Source organism: Equus caballus, chromosome 28 (assembly GCF_041296265.1).
Source record: "Equus caballus isolate H_3958 breed thoroughbred chromosome 28, TB-T2T, whole genome shotgun sequence".
In the NCBI taxonomy this organism is placed as follows: Eukaryota; Metazoa; Chordata; class Mammalia; order Perissodactyla; family Equidae; genus Equus; species Equus caballus.
This window is the reverse complement of record NC_091711.1, coordinates 45,402,297-45,427,917: the sequence shown is the minus strand read 5'-3', so window position 1 is coordinate 45,427,917 and position 25,621 is coordinate 45,402,297. Positions and strand designations below refer to the sequence as shown.

The 25,621-nt window shown below is 51.0% G+C and overlaps 1 protein-coding gene across 6 annotated transcripts in view; it reads left to right on the top strand.

Annotated features, from left to right (window-relative positions):
* Nucleotides 1-25,621, top strand: part of EFCAB6 (EF-hand calcium binding domain 6) — a 232,240-nt gene that overhangs the window by 126,521 nt on the left and 80,098 nt on the right. For all 6 annotated transcript variants that reach the window (XM_023631419.2, XM_070254171.1, XM_005606763.4 and 3 more), the window contains 2 exons: nucleotides 20,156-20,270; nucleotides 21,723-21,853. In XM_023631419.2, coding sequence (XP_023487187.2) covers nucleotides 20,156-20,270; nucleotides 21,723-21,853 — 246 coding nt within the window. The remainder of the gene's footprint in view (nucleotides 1-20,155; nucleotides 20,271-21,722; nucleotides 21,854-25,621) is intronic.

Here is a 25,621-nt window from a genome sequence, read left to right as displayed (position 1 = left end):
GCTGCAGGTTCTTCCATCTTTCAGCTTTATCTGCCGTCGACCAGCCAGTGACTCCCTCGTTTACATCTCTGGGTCGCGTCCCAGACCGCTCTCCTGAAGCTTCAGGCTCAGGTACCCACCTGCCTACTGGACTTCTCCAGGCGGGTGTCGGAGAGATGCCCACATTCTCACCAAAGCCGTTCTGCCCCAGCCTTTCTGTTCTCAGTCGAGGACAACCTCTTTTCCAATCCTCAGGGCTAAAACCTGGGCGTCTTTCTTGACTCTCTTCTTTCTTTACACCCACATCCAATACATCAATAGAGCCTGTTGGCCCTTTTGAAAATCATCCCAGAACACGATGACGCCCCCCCACCACCCCTGCTTCCAACCGTCACCTCTTGCCGGTTGTTACCGCAGCCTCCTCCTGGTCTCCTGCTCCCGGCCTTGCCCCACCACCATTTATTCTCAACCCGGCGCCAGAGCGACCCTCCATGAGTCAGTCAGAGCGGGCCACTCCTGCTCAGAGCTCTCCAGTGGCTCCTCACCTTACTCGAATGAAAACCAGAGCCCTGGAAAGGCCTAGAGGGCCCCACATGACCCAACCACCCATCACCTCTCTGGCTTCAAGTCTCGCCACCCTCCACCTTGCTTAGCACACTGCAGCCACACCGGCCCCCAGCTCTTCCTCAGACACAGGTCACTCCCACCTTTGCACTGGCCGTCCCCTCTGTCTGGAATGCTGTTCCTCCCATATCTGCCTGGCTGTCCAGTCACCTCCTTCAAGCCTTTGTCCAATGGCACTTCTCCCACTGAGGGACCCTGAGAGCCCCATGGCAAATCCAACCTGCCCTCCTGCCTTACCTCCTTTACTTGAGTCTTCTTCGGCAGCATCATCTCCTTAGCCATAGGTATCGTATTTGTAAGCCTTTTGTTTGTTTCCTTATCTTGCTAGTTTCTTGTTTTCCTCCATTAAAACATGTGCTCCAAAGGTAGACATTTTTATCTCTTTTGGACAGTGCTGCATCCCAAGGGCTTGACACTTAGTAGGGCCAGTAAGCGTTTGTTGAATGAATAGATGAATTTGAGCAGTAACTAGAATGCCCAGTGGAGCCCTGAATGGATGCCATGATAGATGGATGAGGGCTGAGGGAAGCGGGGTTTCAGAAGCCCACTGGGATTCCTAGACATGAAGCTGGTTGCCACACCTGTCCGTGGCAGAGCCCCAGACCCACCCTAGCCCCTTCCCTGCCCCTGAGTTTCTCTGCACTGGGGACGACCTTGAGGGGCAGCTCCTTGAACAGATGTTCTTCTGCTTGCTTCCCGGCGGCACCTGCGTGCCTCTTCCTCTCCCCGTTTCCTGGCTTCCTGGAGACTTCCCTGCCTCCCGGAGACGTGCGCCTGGGAAGGGGCAAAGGGAGAAGGAAGCCACGAAAGACCCACATGCCAGGAGAGAAGTTCGTTGTTTTAACATGGAAATTAATGACCGATTCACTGTGAACCCAATTAGGCAGATTATCCTCTGGTTTCCCTCCAAGTGACTTGCTGGGTTTAACCTTTGGGAAGCATCCTGTCGTGACCAGCCCTTTAGCTGGAAGGTCCCCAACTGTGGGGTGATTTAAACAGTCTGCTAGGGACCTGGTTTTGAACATCATAAGCTGGTAACTTCAAGGCATCATGTCAATGTAAATTGTCCTTGTTAACTGGAGAGATTGTTCACAGATCAGGATAATCCTCCTGCCAGTGCAGTCAGAGCTAGAAAATCACGGGCCTATTCTGTAGGAAGAAAGAATTCAGGTCAGACCTAATGCGGGGCGCCCAGATGAGAAAGGTTGGGAAGGTTGGCCTTCGGCGCCAGGGAGAGCTTGGAGCCCACTTCTCTAGAGATCTGTAGCGTGATGACAACGGTAGTGATTCTGTGATGGAATCAAGATGAGGCTGTGACTGTCACTGCAGCTCCCACTCATTGAGCCCCTCAGTGATCAGGGGCTGTGGACATGGCTTCACGGATGCCGCTCCTCATCCTCACGGGAGCCCCGCGAGGTAGAGGTTCCGTGATGCCCGTTTCACAAGCGAGGAGACCAAGGCTTAGCAGTTATGGCAGTGGCTCCGCGTTGCTCAGCTGGGAAGCTGTTCAGGCCCTTGGGTTTGAACCCACGTCTGTCTGTAGCAGCCTCAGGCCCTTCGCCGGGTGTAATACAGGCAGCTGGGCGTAGTGTAGGCTGGCTGGGTGTAACTCATGGCAACTCGAGGTTGTATCCGGCCTCAGAGTTTTGTGAGAAGGACACTAATTTTGATAGGAACGCCCCTGTTCCTGTCACTTTGGTTGTGGATATGCAACGTTCTTGCCCTCCTCTTCCCCCAAACCTGTATCACCCCCGTTAGGATAGTGACTGGTTGCAGAGTTCCATCCCGGGGGAAGTGGGAGAGGAGCTCTAGGTCGCATATATCCGCGTGCCCAATTATGCGTGCACACAGTTGTTCGCCATTTGAACGTAGGCCCTCTTGGCCGCTGTCCTGGCTGCCTTGGCCTCTAAATCAGAAGCGCTAATTATTTATTCTCACCAGCGTCGCCTTCCCGGTGGCAGGGCGGAAGGTGGTTGGCTACACACGTGTGATGAAGGAGAAGTGTAAGAATGGAACCCAGAGCTCAGTGGGACCTCAGGGTCCTCAAATCTGTCGAGGCCCCACAGTGTCCCCGCAGGACGCTGTGACTTGTTTTCACCACTGCGGTCAGGAAGGTTCTGTCTACTAGACAAGGTCTGTTTGCTGATGAACACTCTGTCTTCCCCCGTTGTCGCTCTTTAATGTAAGCGACATGAGAGTCCCTGATTATGTGAGACAACCAGGCAGCACACTGAGCTGGCAGTCCTGACCAAGGCCGAGCCTTTGGGGTTTTGGTGACTCAGTGCACTTTTCGTGGTTCAACGCGTCATTTCCACTGGGGAGTGGGGGAGGGAACTCTTCTTTCTGGAACTGTGCCAGACCTGCTCCGGTATTTTGCATCATACCTTAAATCCTTTCTCGCAACAACCCTGTAAGCCGTGTGCTTTCTCCCAGGAAATCCTCCTCTCCCAGTTCGTTGCTCTGGCCACTGTGCCACATAGCCTGTGACTTTGGCATATTTTGAATGTGTCATTTTATTTAAATAATGAGTCAAGAACTGGTGGTGTTGCAGGAAAACTGTTTTTGAACTTTAGAGTGGTTTTGAATCTTTATGTTTCTTCCCTAGATACTTTTTCTTGTCCTCTCCCTCTCCTTTATGTGCTGTTAGCAGCAAACCCCCAAAAACAGTATCTTTAATAAGAGAGAGGGGTGTTTTCCTCTCTTGTAACAAGGAGTTCAGAAGTTGTCTGTTCAAGGCCCATGCGGCAGCTCTCTGCTGTCTTCAGAGACCCAGACTGTTTCTAGCTTTCTACTCTTTCAGTCTCGTCCTCATGCATGCAAGGTAGCTGCTGGAGCACCAGCCAACACACACGTTTCAGGCATAAAGAAGGGGAAAGATGAAGGGCAAAAGGCTTGAGCCAGACAAATCTTTCTTTTTTAGAGGGCTTTTCTGAAAGCTTCCCCTGGCACCTTACATTTTACATTCTACTTACATTTTATTGATCAGGACTATGCTATTTGGAGATAGATAGATAGATATGTATAAAATATATATGATTTTTGGCTGGGTACATTACTACCTCCAGAAAAAGTAAGGTTCTGTTCCTATGGGAGAAGGAGAGAATATAAATATATATTAGGCAGGCAAATATATAACCATCTCTGCCATCCTTTCTCTCAGTAAACGTTTCGAGGGGCCTGTTGCACACCTATAGGACTAAGCCACATGGGGAACATGAATAAAGCAGAAGTTTCATTGCCTGGGGCCAGTAACCCATGGGGAACATGAAATGATGAAACACCCGAGGACACATGAGTCAAAATTAGTCTAATTGAGTAATTAGACTAATTGGGCTATTGCATCCATCAGGAACCTGAGGGCCGCTTTACCATCCAAGCCCCCTGTAATCGGCTGCTTCCGGTGGGAAATTGTTATTCTTCATCCTCTGTAAACACACTGAGCGCTGTTTGGCTCACCTTTATTCCTAGTCCCACGTCCCGAGTCCCGGCTGAGGCCTCTGGAGACAGACGCGGGGCTGCAGGGCCGCTCAGCAGACTTGCAGAGCCCTGGAGCCACGGCCTAGGGGAGCGGCAGTCGCTGACAGCCCACCCCAGAGCCCCGACTTCTGGCGCCCTCAGCTCTGTGCTCCCTGGCTGCTCGAAGGCAAGGACGCCTCGCCTTGTTTGGCAGGAGCGAGTGGCCCTTCTTCCTGCCCTCGGGGCGCCTCATGTCCCCTGGCGCTGGTCAGACACACGCCCCCTTCCACCTCTCTGCCATCACTTCCTGCTCACATGCAGTCTTGCCCACCTAGGGCGGGGACCAGGACGTAGCCCAAGCCGCACGGACACTGCGGAGCCTCTCCCAGCCCTTGGCTGTGGATGAGCGCAGCAAATGACTGCGGTGACTCTGGGCGAAGTTGGTTTTTTAAAAAGTCAAGTATTCGATATTTTCATTCACCTGCTTTTAAATCTTCCCTTGGGAAGCATACAATTTTGGTAAATAAAACAGACATTTTTTAAAAACTCTTCATTATGTGTTAGGGTCAGTTTTGTGAGGGGAAAAACACGAAAACAAGGGGGGCAATAAGAGGGACAAACAGACACTGTTGTAATGAGAGACACACAGGTGCGTCCACACAAGCCAGAGCCCAGAGAGAGCGCGAGGCCTGTACGGGGTCGTGTCCCCCCTCGCCCTTTTAGGGCAAGGCTTTCAACGTCGTGATGAAACATCCCGCGTGTCGCCCACTGTCGCACAGAGAGGAGTTCTCGAGGCTGGCTCTGCGGCCTCCTCGCACTCAGCGCGGAGCCCAGGTTCCCGTCCTTGTGCGGGGGCGTATGGCTCAGCTGAGAAACGCTCGGGGAGAACGGAAGAAGGGCCTGTTCTTGAGGACGGGCGGGGGTAGGACGCGTGGACTCAGCTCGTGAGCTTCCTGACCTCACAGCATCCTAAGGAGGCGACGGTGTGTTCTACGTCCCTTACGTCTTACGTGGTCCAAGCCCCGCAAAACCATCAAAAGTATATATTTATGTCTCTTTCTTCTGGTCAGAACCCTCTGCCAGAGGCCAAAGCTGGATTCTCTCAGCACCCGGCTGTGCCCAACTGGCCGACCCTCAGGGCGGAGCAGCTGCAGACCCTCGGGCGCCAGTGACCTCGTCTCTAGGGCTTCCCAATGTTGCCTTCGTGTTCTCGGGGCCTCTCTCCCAGCTGGGCCTCGGTCTTCTAAGAGCCACGGTCTGGGGACTTGCGTTGTGCTTTTCAGAGGTTTCATTTTAGGTCTTTAGGCTCCAGCCCCGAGCAGGTCCAGAGGTCGGCACGTCTGCAAGGGGACACCAGGCACCCCTTGAGCCTGCCCCCTCAGTCTCCAGTTTGGCCTTTCAGTGCCACATAACCAGCAAAAGCTCTGCTGGAGCGGCCCTCTGCCCGGCCCAAACCTATTTCTCAGTCTGAAGTCCCCTCCCAGAGTCGTCTGCCACTCCCAGGGAAAGCGCAGTTGCGTGGCCTCAGTTGGCCTCTGACGAGTCCTTCCCGCTTTGGGGTCTCAGTCCTTCAGATCTCAGGGCTTCCTCGGCTCTCCCGTGCCTCATGACTATTTGGTAATTGATTGGGCTTTTCTGGTTTTCCTTGGGAATGTTTGCTTGCTGTGAACTACTCCATCCTATCCAGAAGCAGAAGTTGAGATCTGTCAGTTTTATTAGTCTTTTCAAAGTAACAACTTTATTTCTATTTTTTTCTTGTATATCCATTTTACATGAATTTATTCCTGCAGTTACCTTGACTATTTTCTTCCTTCTCCTTGGTTGGGATTTATTTTCTTTTTCTGATTTCTTGAGATGTGACGTTGGACCGTTGCTTGCAGCCTCTGTGTCTCTAATACATGAATTGATGGCTACACATTGCCCTCCAGGTGCAGATCTAGCCCCACCACAGACGTTTTGTTATATCGTATTTCCATAATCATCCAGTGCAAAATATTCTATAATTTCCCTTCTGTTTGCTTCTCTTCCCCGTGGTTTATTTAACAAGTATATTGTTTAAGTTCCAAACAGTTGGGATTTTCTAGTTTACCTTTTATTGTCGATTTTAAAGTTGATTCCACTGTGATCAGAGAATAGATTCTAAAGTCTCAATGCCTTCGACCAATCCTTGAAATACATTGAGGCTTGGATTGTGACCCAACATACAGTCAATTTTGGTAAGTTCCACAAGAACTTGAAAAGGATGTGTGCTCCATCACAGACGCTTAGTTTTCTAACTATGTCAACCTAAGTATTAGGTTGATTTTATGAGTTGTGTTTTTCGTAACTTCGATGTCATCAAAGTTTTGTCTGCGCGTTCTGTTAGCTCTTGAGAGAAGGGTGTTGAAGTCGCCCATCTGATTGTGGGTTTGTCTAGTGAGATCCTTTTCTATTCTGTTGATTGTTGCTTTATTCACTTTGAAGCTAAATTATTGGGTACACATAGATTTAGAGTTGCTGAAACTTCCTGTGAATTGTCTCCTTTATCATTATGACGCGACTCTCCTGATCCAGAGAAATGCTCCTTGCCTTCAAGCCTATTTTTGTCTGATAATAATATAGTTACTTCAGCTTTCTGTTGATTAGTGTTAGCGTGGTATATCCTTTTCTACCCTTTTACTTAAAACTTCCTGGGTGCTTATGTTTAAAGTAAATCTCTCACGGGCAGCACATAGCAGGACACTCTGCTACTTGGGGTATTCAGTCCATTTTATGTTTAGTAAATTACTAACATAGTTGGTTTTCTATCTGTCATCTTAATCTTTCCTGTGTAACCCAGCTGTGTCATGTTTCTTTTTCTGACCTTCTTGTCTTCTTTCAGATTATCCATTATCTGTATTCTTCCCTTTCCCCTCTATTAGCTTGTCGGGGAGCACCTTCTTCTGTGGGTCCTGGAGACCACGGCCTGTGTCCTGTCTTGTTGTGTGTGGTCACATAGCAGCGGTTCCACTCCCCTAACACTGCCAGCTTTGAGAAATACTTTAATTTCACTTGCCCCATCTTATCTTTTGTGTTATTGCTGTCACGCATTTCAGTTTTACGTATATGTTAAATCCCACAGGACACTCACTGTTATTTTTGGAGTAAATAAGCTGCTGTGTGTACCCAGCTCCACCCTTGCTGCTGTCCTCTCCAGCTCACGTCTGTGCGTCACCTGGACTCGTTTTTATTCTGCGTAAGGACCTCCCTTTTGTAGTTCTTTTAAGCAGGTGTACTGGCAGCTAACTCTCTGTGTTTCCGTATTCAGATTTCCTTCATTTTTACCTCACATCCTTCTTCTGTCCAGGACCCCATCCAGGACCCCACATGACATCTAGTTGTCGTGTCTCCTTAGGCTCCTCTGGGCTGTGACAGTTTCTCAGACTTTCCTTGTTTTTGGTGACCTTGAGAGTTTTGAGGAGGACTGGTCAGATGTTTTGTAGGATGTCCCTCTGTTGGAATTTATCTGAAATTTCTCTCAGGATCAGACTCGGGTGATGTTTTTGGAAGGGGGACCACAGAGGTAAGGTGCCCTTCTCATGGCATCCCATCGGGGCAGGTGCTGTCACCATGACTGATCCGTGCGGTGTTGACCTTGGTCACCTGGCTGAGGGGCGTCTGTCAGGCTTCTCCAGTGTGAACGTACTCTTTTTCACTCTCTATTTCCATACTGCACTCTTTGGGAAAAAGCCACCATGCACAGCCCACGCTTAAGGAGTGGGGAGTTCGTGTGCTCCACCTCTGTAAGGGCAGGATGTCCACATAACATGTTTAGAGCTATTTAAGATCTTTTTTCTGCTACCTCCGCTATTTGGATCGCCTTTTCTATTATCCGCTTTTTCCCTGGTTTTGGGTCACGTGGTCCTGTCTCTTGGCAGGCCCCGCGGGTTCTGTTGGACGTCAGATGTTGTGCTGGGGAAACTGAGAGGCTGTAGATGATGGCCCCCCTTTCCCTGGCCGGGCAGAAGGCGTGGGGACCGATGGCCTTACTCCAGTTAGGGACTGAGTTGACTTGAGGCTGGATTGCAGCGTCTCAAGGCTTCATGTTCCTCTTTTTTCCCCTCCTGTTCCTAGGGTGTAGCCTCCAAAGTTTTTAGCTTGGGGCCTGGGTTCTCTGAGCCCCTGCTCCTGAGAAATCCTGCCCTCTCACCTGTCCCCTCAGGACCACAAGGTGACAAACAGAATTCCTTCTGCTTCGCAGAGGCTTTCTGCCTTGGTTCGTGGTCTTCTGCCCCACAAGCTCCTGAATTCAGCAGACAGCTTGAGGGGAAACTGGCCGTGTCGGGCTCAGTTCTCTGCTTCCCTTTCTCGTTAGGAATCTGGCCATCAAGTCTCTGATTTTGGTCTGTGTGGTCCCACGAGCCCCTCTCAAGCCCCGCTGTTCTCTGTCTGCTGGTGGTGACCGTCTGCCTGGGCCAGCGCCCAGCCCCCGGCCTCCTGCCCTGCTCCCAGAAGGGGTGATGGCTCGCTTCTCCTCGGGTTCGCCCTCCTCTCAGATTTGGTCCCTTCGAGTCCTGGGTGCCTCAGCAGCTCTCTCTACGTCAAACACATGCTTTGCTGTATTTTGTCTGGCTTTTCTGTTTGTTCTACAAGCTGCACACCAGCCCTTCCCTTTATAATGGGCATTCACTTCTTTTTTCCTTTTTTTTCCTCTTTAAACAATCTTTCTTCATGTGTCTTTATACACTGATGCTTTTATTTGTATGACATGGATTCCCAGGCGTAGGATTGCTAGCTCTAAGGTAATGTATATTTTTATTTTAACACATGTTGCTTGTTTGCTTTTTTAAAAAACGCTATAGCATCTCACATTTCTAATAGCTGTGTGAGAGCATCCTTTTGGCTAACCCCTGTTATATGGCATTATAGCTCTTTGTGATTTTTGCTGCTCTGATAGTTTTAAAGTGATAGCTCAGTGTAGCTTTAATTTGCATTTGTTTTCCTGACTGCTAGTGAATGTATGCTTTTTTTTTGGCCGTTAGGATTTGTTCTTCTGAGTTGCCTATTTACCGTGGAAGCCCAGGACTCCGTTTCCGCCCCCCCCCCCCCCCCCCCCCCCCCCCACCCCCCCCCCCCCCCCCCCCCCCCCCCCCCCCCCCCCCCCCCCCCCCCCCCCCCCCCCCCCCCCCCCCCCCCCCCCCCCCCCCCCCCCCCCCCCCCCCCCCCCCCCCCCCCCCCCCCCCCCCCCCCCCCCCCCCCCCCCCCCTGTCCCCCCCCCGCCCCCGTCCTCTGGACTCTGGCCCCTGGGACTTTCTCCCCGTCAGGCCCTGTGTCTCTCGCGGTCTGACCGGCCTTCGCCCTCCCCTGACGCTTTCCCCTTGGCACCGGCTCGAGAGCCTGGTGTCCCCTGAGGGCGCTGTTCCCCTGCAGCTGTCTCCCTCCCTGAGACGTGCACTCCACAGTGCCAGCGAGCTGTGTCTTTTTCCTTCTCTGCCCTGTCCCCAGCATCCAAAACAGCGGCCAGTACATGATAAGTACTTAGGAAATATTTTTTCAATGAACCCAATCAGTTCTGAAAAGCAGTATAGTATCTTGGTTTAAGACACTGACTCTGGAGCCAGGCTGCTGTGTTACGCAGTAACCATGTGGCCCTGGGCTACCCTCTCTGTACCTCGGTTGCCTTGTCCCTGAAGGGCAGATCATAGTAGTACCTACATCGTAGGATGACTGTAGGGATTAAATGAGCTAAGATATGTGTGTTAGTTTCCTGGGGATTTGTCACAAATGACCACAAACTGCACAGCTTCAAACATCAGAAGTGTATTCTCTCACGGTCCTGGAGGCCAGAGTCCGACATCAGTGTCCGCAGAGTCCTGCTCTGTCTGACGGTTGTAGACCAGGATCCTTCCTTGCCTGTTCCAGCTCCTGGCAGCTGCTGGCAGTCCCTGGTGTTCCTTGGCTTTGTGACTGCCGTCCCTCCGGTACCCAGCCTCTTCCTTCTGCGTCTCGGCCTGTGTCCCCACATGCTGTTCTCCTCTGTGTGTGTGTCCCAATTTCCCTGTTCTCATGAGGACTCCAGGCATTGGATTAGGGGCCACCCTCATCCGGTGTGGCCTCATCTGAACTTGATTCCATCTGCAAAGACCTGTTTCCATCAAAGTCACATTCACAGGAGCCTTGGGTAGGACGTGGACACATCTTTTGGGGAGGGCACGGTTCAACTCTGTGCCACACCTAACCCTTTCAGGAGGGCCTGGCACAGAGGGCAGGAACGTGGCTATTCTGCTCACTCTCGTGTCCCAGTCTCTGGAACAGGGCCTGGCATGTGGGTGTCCCCCAACCTGTTGAATTAATAATTGATTGACCCATTGTCCTCTGCACTACAAATATATTTTCAAAATCTATCATTTGCTGTTGTTTTATTAAATCTTTTGCCATTAAAATGTCTTAAGTTTTTGCACAACCGAATATATGTCTTCCTTCTTTTATTCTTTTATTCTTTTTGTTTTTGGATAAATTCTCGGTTTGCAGTCTTGGTCAACAAGGTGTCATTCTTCTACCCCCGGTCTCCCTCCCATATTTTTCAGATAATCTCCTAGACTTTCTTGCAAGAATGTTACTGTTTTATTTTTAAAATGTAGATGCTTCGACCATATGGAGTCAATTTTTGTATGTGGCGTAATTGGAGCTCTTCTATATTTTCGCACTGACTTGGACTCTTACCTTTGCCTTTTGTGAAATTCTCATTAGACTCTGAAAACTCCCATTTCATCGTACGGATCTATACATCTTTTTCTATTTCAATGCAATATGGGTTTTTTTTAATTTAGTAAAACAGATCTTTTCTCATTTTTCTTCCTTTTTATGCTTTCTTGGCTATTCTCAGGTTAGGTTTATATTTTTCCACATAAATTTTATCCAATTACCCCCCAAATGCATTATTAGGATCACAATTGGACTTGCATTAGGTTTGTGTACTAAAGTCATATCTGCTTTCGAAATCAAGAAGAGAGAACATAAAGGAATGTGCAGAGGGAGACGACAGAGAGCCTGTCGTTCCTGAGAGAGGGGTGGCCACAGTGGCAGCCTCTCCTGACACCTTGACTTCACACTTGGCTTTGGGCATCTTGCTTTGTCTCCACATGCCCTTCGAACAACAGATCCGATTCCAGGACCTGAGAACATCATCCTTTGAAGGAGGGGTGGCTCGTCTGCTTTTATCTTCAATCTTCACAATTTGCTATTAAAATACTAGGTTCATTTGCCCATGAGACACTCTAAAATTTTACATGAGTGCAAAAATTAGCTAGGTTCTGGATGTTTGCCTCTAAAATTAGATGTGTCTGGTTGGTTTACTAGTTACACCTGGAATTCCCCTTGACATTGAAAAGCTGTCAGATCACCTTATCTTTTATTCTCAGATGGAGGCTGTCTCTCTCTCTCTTTTTTTTTTTTGGTGAGGAAGATTGGCCTTGAGCTAACATCGGTTGCCAATCTTCCTCTTTTTTTTGGTCCCTAAAGCCCCAGTACATAGTTGTGTATCCTAGTTGTAAGTCCTTCTATTTCTTCTATGTGGGATGCCGCCACAGCATGGCTTGATGAGCAGTGTGTAGGTCCGTGCCCAGGATCCAAACTGGCAATCCCCAGGCTGCCGAAGCAGAGCACGCAAACTTAACCACTACGCCACCACGCCAGCCCCTCAATTCACGATTTTTGAAGGTTGCATTTAGGTTCAACATTTTGTCATCCTGAACCATCTAAAAACACTTTAGTCTTGTTGGGTTCTAGGGGGTAATATATTAAAAAAGAAAAAACTAAACCAAATCACTGTTGCACCATTGTCATCATCATGCCTACAGCAAAAAAGAAAAAAACATCCACTGTTTTACAGCTGGGCGATTGCTGTTAACAAACCATCGGTCTGTCTTGAAGCTTCAGAGCTGGCGCTCAGGTTGGAGGAAGAGCTCTTTTTGGACTTGTAGTGCAGTGCCATCACCAATGGATCGGGTGGAATTAGATCGGGTGGACCAGATGGATCCAGCCTGTGGATTGGAAATTTCTAGATTTGGGGGAGTGGTTGGATTGTGATCGTGGTATGTTTCTTCTGGTTGCAGCTTTGTCACGAGATTTCTAGAGTCTCATAGATTCAAAGAGCTGGAAAGGACAGAGTTCATGCACCTGCGTTACCCTCTCTCCATCCTGGCTCCTCCGTTGCTCGCCATCTCAGTGGCTGCTTCCCTGACCCAGTGATGCTGGCCTTGGTCACACGGCTTTCTTTGACATGGCATGTGGCAGGTGTGCCCTGAGCAGCAACCTTGGATCTGCCTGTGTGGTTTGCCCTGGCTTGTGCTCCAGCGATCAGCCATTAGAAGAGCTTGCCCGGGGCAGCTGCTGCCCCTTCAGTTTGGTCCCCAGGATGAATGCACGTGGAATAGGCCTAAACCCAACCTGCAACCTGAGTCGGCAACACCCAGCCGAGCCTGTCTTACATCAGCCAACCTGCACTGACCTGCAGACCTGTGAGTGTGAGAATAAATGCTTGTTTTGTCAGCCAGCACATTTTGGAAGGTTTGTCGTGCGGTAGCTGACTCGTAGAGTCCCTGTTGCAACCTGTTCCAAACATGTAGTACACAAAGGCTTAGGGAAGGCCCATACCCAGTCTCCGCTGTGTCCTCTGCAGCCTCTCCAGACTGGGCCGCTTGAGTGGGAGTGACGCACCTCCCAGCGTGTGAATGCTGTGCAGAACAAACCACCGTTGCCCATCATTCCTGGAGCCAGAGCCTCAACTGCCAATCCAGACTCGACCGCCAGCACGGGCGTGGTCACTGGCTGCAGGCATCCCTGGCAGAAGGCCCGGAGGAATTGTTTGTGTGTCTCCATCCTGCTCAGCCGGGTCCTTGGGACAGGCTCTTGCGTCTCTGGGCTTTGGGCTCCTCCCCTGTGAAAGGTGGGGTTCAAGCTGGTGCGCTCCAGGCTCTCCCAGCGCTCTGAGTCTTGAGACGGTGGTGTCTCGTGGTGTCAGGCTGACGCGGGTTCAGACCTCTGCTCCACCACTTACAGCTGTGTCTTTCCAGCAGCAGGTGGCTTGTCAGGCCTTCCTAACCTTCAGTCTCCTCATCCTTAGGATGGAATGGGTCACACTTTTATTGAGGAGTTGTTGTGAGGTTTCGGTGAGATAATGTGTGAAAGTCACTTAGTCCCGTGGCCGGCACCTAGTAGATCTTCGGTCACAGTCTCTTTCTCAGTGACACTTGTGAAGCTTCGTTACTATCTGGCCTCAGGACGGAGTGTCTGCTGCTCCAGAGCCAGCCCTGGCCCTTGTCACAAGGCCGTGAGCGCTGGGAGTCTGTGCTTGAGATACTCGCCAGCTTTAACTCCGGTATCTGAGCTACTGTCTCTGGAACACCCCACACTGTCTGTTCTCATGCAAGGGGCTTTTGTCTGAGATGCTCCACACCCTTTGAACATGCATTTCATTCTCCACAGTATTGCTGCCATTTAGGAAAGGGAATCCCGTTACTTTATCTGCACTCACAACAGGCAGCAGCATCTCGAACAGCTCACACTGCGGCCCGTGTAGCTGACAGCATCCTGTTTGCCTCTCATGTCTATTTGCTTCAGCTTCTCTGGGGCCACGTGGACAATCAGACATGTGCATCTGACTATTCTAGGAAGCATTTGCCAAAAGAATTTGAACTTTCTACCCAATCACAAATCTATGTGAAAGTTCCATGCGCCTTTCCGGCTGTGGCTCTCGTCCCTAGTCCCTTTCTCGCGTGTGGTCATTTCATCTCAGTGACTGGAATTCTCAGGTGGTTCCTGCGTTCCGGACGCCTGTGGCCGTTTGTAGTGGGAGAGGAGCTGGAGGAGCAGATGCCCTGGGGATGGGAGAATGGACGGTGGGGAGAAGGGTTACGTCCAAAATTCTATAGCAGACACATTTCTTTGCCTGTTTCATGTCTGTGAATAGGTTTGTAAAAAAATAGATGTAATATTTCTTATGAAAAATAAAACCCAGAACTCTGTTTGGTTTTGCCACAAATAGCTTGGGTCAGAGCGTGTGCAGTAGGGAGGAATGGCTAGAAAAGTGGTCTCCAGATCCTGTGGCCTGAACCCCACATTCTCCTCGGCTTGTGTGCTCTAAATCTCTGGCTTAAACATAGACGGGAGTCTTTTCCGTGATTCCCCTTAACTGAGGCAGACTGACATTTTCAAAAGAGGACTTCACTAAATGTGGGGTTAGGAGGGGAACAATAAAGATATGGTGACTGACGCAGCACCAGACCGTGGAAAATCCGAGTCCGGAGTGTCTGTGGCGCAGTGGAGAGAGCAGCTTCTCAGTTCCCGGCCCGTTTCCCTTCCTCCTGGTTCCTTCTGTATGTGTCGTGGGACCGTGTCTCCTTGTCTTGCCTCACAGTGTTCTTGATATCCTAACTCCTCCCGGGCCGAGGCTGAATGACCACTTTGCACACCCGTCTGCCTGGGTGTGGCCTTTCTTAGCTCGGACTCGAGATCCGTGCAGACGTGACGTGAGTGTCAGGTGAGTCTCCAGCAGCCCCTTCCACTGACATCCCCTCCTCCTCTTGTCATTCAACATTTATTGAGCATCTGCTGTGTGCTCTTGAGGCGAAAAAGAAGTGCTGGCCATTTCTCTCCCACAGCAATGGGGATATCTCTATCCCTGCCATGTGTTAGGCCCCAAACGTATGATAGAAGTTTATGATAGAAGCAAGCAGAAAAGGCTATAGAAGCTCAAAAAAGAGTTTTATCACCCTGGGGAGGACTGGAAAGGCTTTCCCTGAGCTGGTGACACCTGTGTTTTAAGGATGTGCGTGCTACAGCATCCAAGCAAGCATTACTGGGAGTTCTGCTTCCAGTATGGCTGGATAAGCTCCTACTAGACAGATCTTCCCAGGAGTATCAACTAGAAACACTGGACAATGTTAAATAAGCAGGTAAGCAAATGAATAAATAGCCAAAGACCTGAAGGCCCTGGAGAGTGAAACTAAGCGAGCAGATTCTGGAGAGGAGTCAACTCTCGGAAATGGGAATAGCATGGGGTGACATTCCCATTTTTTACGGTTTTCATCTAAGTGAAGGCTGGAATTGATGCCACATAGGACGGATAGAACACTGACAGAAAACCAGCAGCCTTTCTAGCCTGAAGAAGCAGAGGGCAGAAGGAGGTCTGGGCAACGAATGCCATTGGAAAGTAAAGGGAGATTCTGGAAAGGAAACAGCCAGAGAGTGGATGCTGCACATTCTGTACAGAATTTCTGCCCGAATCCCTGGCTGACCCTGAACCACACGAGAGCAGGGCCGACGCGAGCAGCCGAGCTGAGTGTCAACAAGCCGAACTGAGATTTAACCTGCGGCCCAGCAGATGGGCTTTTTCAGTTTGAGTCCAACCAAGTCTACTGCCTGCTCAAACAAACAAACGAAATGTAGCAGAATCCAGAATCGCCACACCATGACACGCACAACGTCCGGGACACAATCCAAAATTACTCAGCATCTGGAGAAATAGCAACATGTGATCTTTCTCAAGAGAAATATCTGAGAAGATCCAGATGTTAGAATTAGCACTCGAAGACGTTACAGTAACTATTGTAACTACGTTCAGTGATGCAAAGGAAAATATAATGATGATGAATGAAAATATAGGAAATCTCAGCAGAGAAATAGAATTTATGAAAAGAACCAAATGGAAATTTCAGAGCTGAAAAATAAAATGTCTGAAATAAAAAAATTCACCAGATAGGCTTAACTACAGAATGGAGATGACAAAAGGAAGAGGCAGTGAACTTGAAGACAGATCAGTAGAAGTTATACAAACTGAAGAAGAGAGGGAGAAAAGGGTAAAAAAAGAAGAAGGAGAAGAAGAAAGAACAGTGCCTCAGGGACACATGGAGCAGCATGGAAAGGTCTAGCATAGGTATAAGTGGAGCCACAGAAGGAGAGGAAGACTAGAGAAGAAGACATGTAAGAAGAAATAATGGCTGAAATTTTCCAATTTTGGGTGAAAGGCCTATGTGTATAGATTCAAGAAGCTTAGAAAAAGCCAAGTAGGATAAATAGAAAGAAAATCCTAGACAAACTGCTGAAGATCAGAATCAAAGAGAGAAATCTTAAAAGCAGCATGTGAGAATGACACATTACGAGGGGGAGAACAGCGACTTGAATGACCATTTACCTGTCGTCAGGAACAATGGCGGCCAGAGGACAGTGGGACAGTAACTTTTAAGAGGCTGAGAGGAAAGCAAAAATAAATAAAAATCTCTCAACCTAGAGTTTACACCCAGCACAAGTCTTCTTTCAGAATAAAGGTGCAATAGTGATATTTTCAAATTAAAATGAACTAGGATAATTCACCGCACGCAGATCTTCACTGCAAGAAACGCTGCAGGAAGTTCTTCAGGCTGAAGGGCACTGATCCTAGGGGGACAGCCAGATGCTCGTGAAGGAATGAAGAACACTGGAAACGGTAAATATCAGGTTACAAGTCAAAACCTTTCTTTTCTTAACATTAAAAAAATGCATTTATGTATTTAAAGCAAACATTTAAACCTGGTCTTGTGGGGTCTACATATAGATGTAAAACGAATGACAACTGTAGCTTAAAGGACGGGGGCAGGGTCTGGAGCCACGTGGCCGCAAGTTTCCTGCAGTTTCTGTGACGTGGCTCAGTACAAACTCCACACAGACTGAAAAGTTAAAGGCGTGTGTTGTAAGCCCTAGAGCAACCACCAAAAAAATGGTGTAAAGAGGCATAGCAGACAGGTATGACTCACATGTAGAGACATGGTGCTTCCCTCCCAGGATGCGTCTCAGTCGCTGGGCTTAGAAAAGACTGAGTCACCCCCTCAACTTCCGGTTGTTGGGGCCCCACTGGGAACACCTGCCTTCATGGAGAAAGCCCAGCAAGGACTCCATGCAGTGGTGTGGCCTCATGAGGAAGACGTGGTCTGCCATCTAAAGGACATCCTAGAATGCAGAAGTCACTATCCAGTGAATCAGAATAGGCCAGGCCACAGTTTGTCACTCTTTTTCTTCTTCTTCTTCTCCCCAAAGCCCCCCAGTACATAGTTGTCCATTCTAGTCGTCGGTCCTCCTGGCTCTGCTGTGTGGGACGCCGCCTCAGTGTGGCTTGATGAGTGGTGCTAGGTCCGCACCCAAGATCCAAACTGGCAAAACCCTGGGCCGCTGAAATGGAGTGCGTGAACTTAACCACTCGGCCAGGGGGCTGGCCCCGCACATTTTGTCCCTCTTTGAGGATTTCTTGAGCAAAAACCAAAGGACATGACTTGAACGGTAAACATTTTAAAATCTGTTTTATAAATGTTGCAGTTCAGCCTCACATTGTATTGTAAATTGCCTCCGAGGGTTGTGATAAATCTAGTTGATTTGCTGCTGTGTTCATCTCAGAGATGAGAGCAGTGCAGGGGGAGGCATTAGGAAGAGGCATTTGTGTTTGCAAAATGCTTCGTGCCCCTTCTGGGGATTGTGCTGTCTGGGTTTGTGTCCTTGGTGATGCTCTGTGCTGAGCGGGGATTGTGCCCACAGCCGCTGGGCAGGCGGCCTACGGCCTGGCCACCCTCCCCCTGCTTCGCAACCCTCCAGGCTCTGAAATATTTGCCTGCAGACATTTTCTTACTATCCATTACATATGTTTTTATGAAAGGGCTGAGCGGGAGAATTTGCGATGAATAATTCATGTGTAATTGTTTTCAAAATGTAAAGTTATTTTTCAAAGAAAGCAACCCATCTATCTGTTTCAGAGGCCCCCTGCTGCCTGGTACTTGTGCGTGGGCCCGGCTTTCTGTCTAAACACTTGCACCATCCCGTGCTGGGACAGGCGCCTCCGCAGAACTGGGATGGGTGCATGTGCAGGTGGCGCGGAGCTGTCAGAATTCCCAGGCACGTGCTGCCAGCCCAAGTCCCCAGGCAGGCCCTTGGGATAGTCCTGGAATCCAGCGCAGCACCCCCCCGAGTCCCCCAGGCAGCACCACAACACCTGCATTCCCTTCCCTCTTCGCTCTGCTTCCAATCCTGACCAACCAGATCCTGCAGCTCGGTCACTTCAACTCACGCACGCCAGCCAAGCCAGGGCCGGAGTCTGAGCAGTGGGGCGGCACAGATCCAATGAGCCGCTGTCGTGTTCAGACAGCTTATTACCGACATGGACAGCTGAAGGGGCCAGCTCCCTGGGTCCTAGTCCCACACACCGAAGAGGATGAAGCCAAGACAGAGGGCGTGATGACTGCACTGCGAGTCATGGGTACCCTGTTGCAGCTATGTGGGTTTATATTCTGCAGCTCGAGTCTGAGGAGGCCGGGCCGAAGGCTCCCCACCTCATCAGAACCCGGAGGCGAGGAGAAGCCATCCGCGGCAGCCTCCTGGGGGAGAGAAGAGGCGAGTGGGAGAGAACTCACAGCAGCTCCTTAGAGGCCTCCCGTCCTCTGGTGTTCCGCCAAGACCCAGAGCGGCCTTTGTCTACACGGCCTATTCGGATACAAGCGAGGGCACCAGGCGCCATGGCGAGCCCTTCCCCCACTTCCTGCTGTCATTTCCTCTCCCTTGCTGCCCGCCCTGTTCTTTGTCCAGGCCCTGGTGACCTTATTCCAACAGTGGAGTTTATAGTGGTTAGTAAGAAGAGCTGGGTTTCATCCCCATCTGTCACCTCCTAATTATGTGACTGAGACGAGTCACCTAAACTCTCAGTTTCCACATCTTTAAAATGGGTTAGTGAGAGTGCATTTCTCAAGGCTCTGATAAGGATTAAATGAGACTTAAGTAACTCCTTAAAGAACTCAGCGCAATGCCTGGGACATAAAAGGTGATAGGCCTGGCTGCCTCAGGAGGAGGAGGATGTGTACCATCTCGCCCCACCCTCCTGTTCCCTTTCTCCCATTCAGCTTCCGCCTCAGAATGCAGCTGGTGTAGGGCTGACCCTGCTGTCCTCTGCTCTCCCACTCACTCCGGCTTCCTGTGGCACCAGGACCCTGACATCTGTTAAGGCTGGTCCGTGTATTCCCCACCCCCCGCCACACATGCACATCTTTTCTTCAAACCCCGCCTCCAGCCTCGGTGCTCCCAGACGGGCTCCCTGCATCTGTCCCAGGTGAGATATCATCCCGGACGTCTTGGCTGTTAGACACACAGACACATTTTGAACTGTGTTCCAATGTCCTTTTCTGGAAGAAAAGCCATGTCTCCTCATTGAAACTGTGCATACTTTGAGAGCAGCAGGGATGGTGTCTTCTGTGCTGCCTATGTCCCTGCCAGCATCCCTTCTGGGGGGCTCACCTCCAGGCAGGTAGGTGGCTCTGTCCAGGTTGTTGACTGACTGGCCATTGGCCAAAGGGGTGACGGCATCATCGGCCTTGGAACACCCAGCCTATCAGTTTCCCCAGGGAAGGCGTCGTCTCCTAGGAAGACTCGGCCGGATGGGTCTGCCTCGCTGGGGGGACGTGCGTTTGCCCAGGTGCCCCCCAACACTCATGCACACGAAATGGAAACCACTCGTAAGCAGTAGGTTATGTGCGGTGGGGTGAAGCGACCGTGGGTGACTTTCAGGAGTGGACTCCTGTGAGGAGAGGATGAAAGAGTGTCTCCATGGATGCCCTGCCCACCTCCGCCCCAAACCCACAGGAGCTTACAATTTAAACTGCCGACCAGAAAGAAACTTTTAATCAAAATTTTGCTTTTCCCTCCTCAAGTCTCCTTGCTTTATTTTGCTGGTGTTTCCTAGGATTTATGTGAATGTGAATCTAACTTAGGAGGCTCGACAGCCACGATGGTCACGGCAAACGTGGATCTGAGTATCTGGGATGGCATGGCCTTTGAAAGGTTCGCAGTGCGGGCCACAGCCCTGAAGGCCGTGCCAACCGCCCCCCAGGCCGGGTGCCCACTGCTTCCTTTGTTCACTCATTCACTCAACAAACAGCCTTGTCCTGGGCCAGGGATCCAGGACACCGGCCCCGCTTGCAGGGAGCCTGTGGATGGGGGCAGACAAGTAACAATCAAGGCTGGAGCGTCTGGGCCATGGTGGTGAGCCTGCAGCGGGCTGGACGGGCTCGGCCAGGCAGGGACCCCAGGACCACCTAACCACCTGTCCCTCACTTGTCTCCCTTGTCAGGTACTGGAAGATCATGGAATGCCCATGGACGATGATCAGTATGCTCTGCTAACTGCAAAAATAGGATTTAAGAAGGAAGGGATGAGTTACCTTGATTTTGCAACAGGATTTGAAGGTAGCTAATTGCCAAGTGCAAACCCTGATGGGCCGCGTCTCCAGTGGCGCCACAAGTCCCTCCTAGTGGCCGCGAGGCTGCGGGGCTTGAAGTAGCGGAAGCTGGGATGTTGAAAACAGTGTGTGTTCTAAGACTGGAAACAGACGTTTCCACTCAATTCTATCTGACCATGCTTCGGCCTTTTCTTTTCACGCGTGCGGAATTGTGCCTGACAGAGCCTTCCGCGAACTTACAGCACACGTGGTTTGTGACAGTTACTCCGAAGCCTGTGCTCCCCATCACACCTCACGTCCTTTAAGTTTTCCTCCTAAAGGTAGACGCTGGCCGTCCACGCTTCGTGACGCCCAGACACCAGCAAGGCAGATGACGACACAGAGATTCTAAAAGATTCTGTGACGTGCCCAAGATCACTCAGCCACTGTCCCGCCCCCCTCCCCGCCCCACACAGTCGTCAGGAAATTCCTCGTATACGGTGTAGTCGAGGTCCAAAGCTGGTCCTCCAGTCCACTCCTCTGCTCTCCCGGCCCCACGCCTGGCAGGCAGATGGCAGCCCCCAGCCTCCCGCCTCTCTGCTGCTGCGTCTGTCCACGTCCTCTCTCCACTGTCACTGAAGTTTATGTAGACAATGAGCCCTCTAGAAAAGCTGCAGAAATCACAGGAATATATCCAGGGCGTACTTCTCTATTTTACTGTAAGTGCACTGCAGGCTGGACAGGCAGAACTCAGAAGCCCTGTTTGCGTTTTGTCGTCCTCCCCGAGTGTGGCCTGGCGGGTGACTGGGTGACGTAATGGTCTCCCTCCACCTGAGAGACTGGCAGCTGGGACTCCTCACCAGGAAAACACCCAGGTCCCATCCAGCCCCGCCAGACTTTCCTTTGCCATTTCATCTCCTGAAGAGAGAAGTCTGCACCGTGGGGAAAAGGCAGCATGAGAAGCCATAGAATTTTAGAAGGGTTGTTGAAAGGGCTGAGAAATATAGGGGGGCCCCAGCACAATGTTGAGCAGATACGTAGCCAGGAAATACCTGGGAAATTAATAAACACTGACTGAATGACACCTTCCTGACTTGAGGACATGATTCTAGGAAACACAAAAGGGGCAGGAATTCTCATTCTGTGCCTCTGGGAATGGAGAGATGTACAAGGTGTAATGCCTGCCCTGGAGAAGGGACAGAGACGCAGGGCAAGGAAACAGGCAGAGGCGCGATGGTGCATCTGTGCTGGGCGAGAGCACAGTCCCCATAGTCCAGAGAACAAGCGCTTCTTGTCAGGATAGGAGAATTTCTAAGAAACCAGATTATGACAAAGTTAATGCCATATTCAATTCACAGGGTCGTATTACTGTCTAGTATTCTGACAGGATTTGGGACAGGAAGAAATCAAGTGTTGAAGTGGAAAGAAAGAGGTGTGCACACCACTAACGGGGGCCTTCTGATTGATGTAATTGTTTCAGGTGCTAGAGTGCAAGAGCGAGAAGTGACTCCATCCCAGACTCCGGTTCCTGCCAAAAGTAACCTGGACAGCTTTGTGACCGCGGAAGAGTGCCTCAGACAGTTCCCCCAGAGACTGAAGGAGTCCTTCCGGGTAAAGTAGGACCTGTCTGCTGCTGGCTTTATCTGGAACCCCCTCCAGCCACTCAGCCACCTGGGGGTGATTCCCGGAGTTCCATCACGTCCTGCTCGTCACAGGACACAGAGCACTTTCCTCCACAGACACAGGCCTGCCCCTCTCCCCTGTCCCGTCCCGGGGGTGGGTGGGTGGCAGGGCCTGACTCTGTGGTCCCCTCCCTCCCTGAGGTCTTGCCCTGCTGGCGTTTGCAGGGTCTGCCTTCGGCCTCTCGAAGGCCTCGGAAGAGTAAGGAGACGTTCCTCACAAGACCGGAGGGCAGAGGGGCCTGACACCCTCAGTTACGGTGAAGTTAGGCTCCATTCATCTGTTCCACTCACTCCACTCACTCCCTCACCGAACAGATATTACACAGTTCCTGTGCGCTGGAATCTCTGCCGAAGGCTGGGATGAAAGACGCGAGCCCTGCTCGGGGGCTCAGTCCAGTCTAAGGCAGATGGAACCGGCCGATTCAGACGCGTCGTGGTTGGTTGTTGGAGAGGGAGTGGTAGTGTGCTATGGGTGCATGGGGAGAAGACCCCATTAAGGAGGGCTTCCTGGAGGAGGTGACCCCTGAACCTAATCTTAAACCTCAGCATGTGCTGGCCAGAGAAAGAGGGGAGCAAACAGTAGAAGAGGGATCTTGAGCAAGGAGGTGGCTGACAGGTCATGAGCTTGGGAAAGCTCACAGCTCACTGTGACCGAGGCATTGGTTGCATGTGGAAGTCGTAACAATAAGATAGGAGAAATAGCTGCCATTCAAACACAGAGGCAGGTGCAGAATGACCTCAGCTCCCTTTGACAGGTAAACAAGGGTGACTGAAGTGGGAAGGAAGATCAATTTAATAAGCCGACCATAGTAGCTACAAAACAGAGCAGAGGGCACCAGGGAATTAGGACCTGTCCTAACCCAGGGCTGGGGGCCCCAGGGCCTGCAGGAGCAAACCAGCCGCAGGCAAGGAGATGGGGAGGGCCCTCGGGTGGGGGGGGCTGGGGCAGCCCGAGTTTCCTGCGCTCTGAAGTATCTCCCCCACACTGATTGCCAGCTGGAGAGTCAGCTGGTTACCAAGCTCTCGTTCTAAAATAAGCAGGTTTATGATGACTGTCTGGCTTGGATTTGCAGGATGGTTCTGACTATGACCATTCTGTCCAGCTGTCAGACCATGCATCCTAATTCTTGGTTTGAAAAAACATCGTCACCATAAGCATGCACAGAAGGTTAGTCTTCCTTATTGAGCCCACTCTAATGCCCAGCCGAGAAGGACGCTGGGCAGGCAGGGGTCGCTTAGGGGGTTGGGAGCCTGGATCTCTGAGGAGGGAGAGGGGGCTGAGGGAGGCAGAGACGCACCGGAGCAGCGTGCGCTCCCTGCTGGTGGGCAGGGACCGGAGAGCCTGGACAGGTCCCAGGCCAGCGGCCCTGCTGCCATCATCCTGCTGCCTTGCCCCCTGCAACCCAGACTCCCTTCTCTGGCTTCTTTCTCCTCTCACTCACCTTTCCCGGGGGGCACCGAGGGGAAGCCTCACTCCACGCCAGCACCGCTGTTGTCCTAACTTGAGTTATCAGTGCAGCCCTGTTGCAGCACGTGGCCCGTGTTTCCTAAGAGATCTTTATTTTAAATACTTAAATAACGAATTGACTCAACAAGCCTTCACCGACACCCACTCACTGACACCAAGAATTCACGGTCTGGTGCGTGAGACAGAGAGTGTAGCCCTACTCGCCAGGGCTTGCATGATTCGTACTGGGATGCAGGGCACATCCGGGGTCCCTGGGGATCTGCTCATTGTCCCCACGGGTGTATGTGAATGGGACAAAGTTTGTGCCTTGATTTTTGAAGGTGAACCCACAGGTTCAGTCCCTTTACTTCATTTATCAAGTTCCTATTCGTGAGAAATTCTCGAACATCTCTCCTCATCAATAATGAAAAACCGTGAATTCATTTAAAATACTGTTAAACTATTATTGAACTATAATACTATTAAAATATCACTGCTGCTGCTGTAGCCAGAGGAGTCCATCTCAGCACTCAGCTAGGTTTGTGGGCAACAGCCAAGCCGAGTTAGTTAATCACACCCTCACGGCCCAGGCCAAAGACCGTGGCCAGTTGAAGGAGATAATTCATTGTGACCAGACAGGGGACTTCTTCCCTCCCTGGCTGTGGTGAGGAAAGGAGGCACAGAGACCCCCTTGGGGACCTAGGGACAGGTTCTGTGTGGCCACTGTGGGTTCCCCTTCAACCCGGGGCTCACCCTCTAGACGGTGTCCCGGCAAGTATCCACGGATTCATGTGTAAAAAGCTCCCACACCAATAGGAGGATTCCATACACACACTTCTGCAGCTGCGTCTTCACTTCACGGTCTGTCCTGGACGTGTGACCTTGCGGGTGGTCTCAACACACAGCTCAGGTCACAGCGTCCCCTCTGCTGTTAGGACAACCCTTGATCCTGCCTGACCGGCCACAGGCCCCTGGCTCTGCACTGGCCGTGGCCTCCTCCCCAGCTGCACCTTCACCCCTCTTCTCCTCGCTTCGTGCTCCAGCCAGTGCTCTTCCTTGCCCTGTTGTCTTTGCACATTCTGTTCCTTTGCCGGGATTGCTGCTCCTCCCCCTTGGACCAGTTAACCCCTCCCCAAGCTTTGGTCTTTCTCAAGCCCTTGGGCCTTCCCCTGGCCCTCTGATCTGCCGGGGGCACGTGCTGCTGGAGATTCCCCTCCCAGCACTCGGTGTCTGAGGAACTGGAATTCGATGAGACGTGAAGGCCCGAGTCTTCCCAGTCATTCACCACAGTAACCCGAATGGCTCCCACGGAGCCTGCCATGTAGTGGACGATCAAGATGTGTTTGTTGAATGAGTGAAAGAATTCACATTGTATGCCCGGCAGTGAACTGGAAGGTGTCCACGTATGGCCTCATTTGTTTTAATCCCCACCACTGCCCTATCAGGTAGGCACTAACAGTCCCATGTTATGGATGGAGAAACTGAGGATTGGAGATGAGGGAAGCTTACCCAAAACCACACATCTAGTAAATGTCATAAGCAAGAATTGAGATGACATCTGTTTGATTACCAAGTCTATGTGCTACCTATTAAAATTAGTAGGCTTCTTTCTGGGAAGTTAAAGACTGAGATTTGGGAACAATGAAAGTTTATAAATTTGTGAAGTTTATAAACATGGGGTGCCCTGGCATCTAGATTGTCCCTGTAGTCCAGCGATTAAGGCTGGCGTTGAGCACGTCTTTCACACTTCCTCTACTGCATGGATCACACCGAAGTGCTGTGGTTTGCTTACGTGTCTTTCTTCCCTACCACACTGTGACGACCTTGGTGTCAGGGACCACGTTTTAGTTATCAGTATGTCCTGTACCTAGGTGCCCAGGAATGTTTGCTGCGTTCTTCATACCCAACAGTGTCGTTCCACAGGTACGCAGCGGGCACTGCTCTCAGAGCTGCTGCTGTCAGGAGGAGCGTGAGGTTTCACATGGACCTTCTAGAGGGGAGCAGACTGTGAACACACGCATCTCCAGGATGTTGGGGGGTCATGTGCTGTGACAAAAGACAAAGCAGAGGCCAGAGACTGATCAGAGTGGTGCTGTTGTACAGAGGGGTCAGGAAATGCCTCCCTGGAGAGGGGACGTTCGGACAGACACCTAACGGAGTACAGGGGTGGGTGGAGAATTCCCTGAGATGCCTAAGGCAGGCTTGACGTATGCAAACAACAGCAAAGGGGGCCAGGGGAGGAGATGAGGG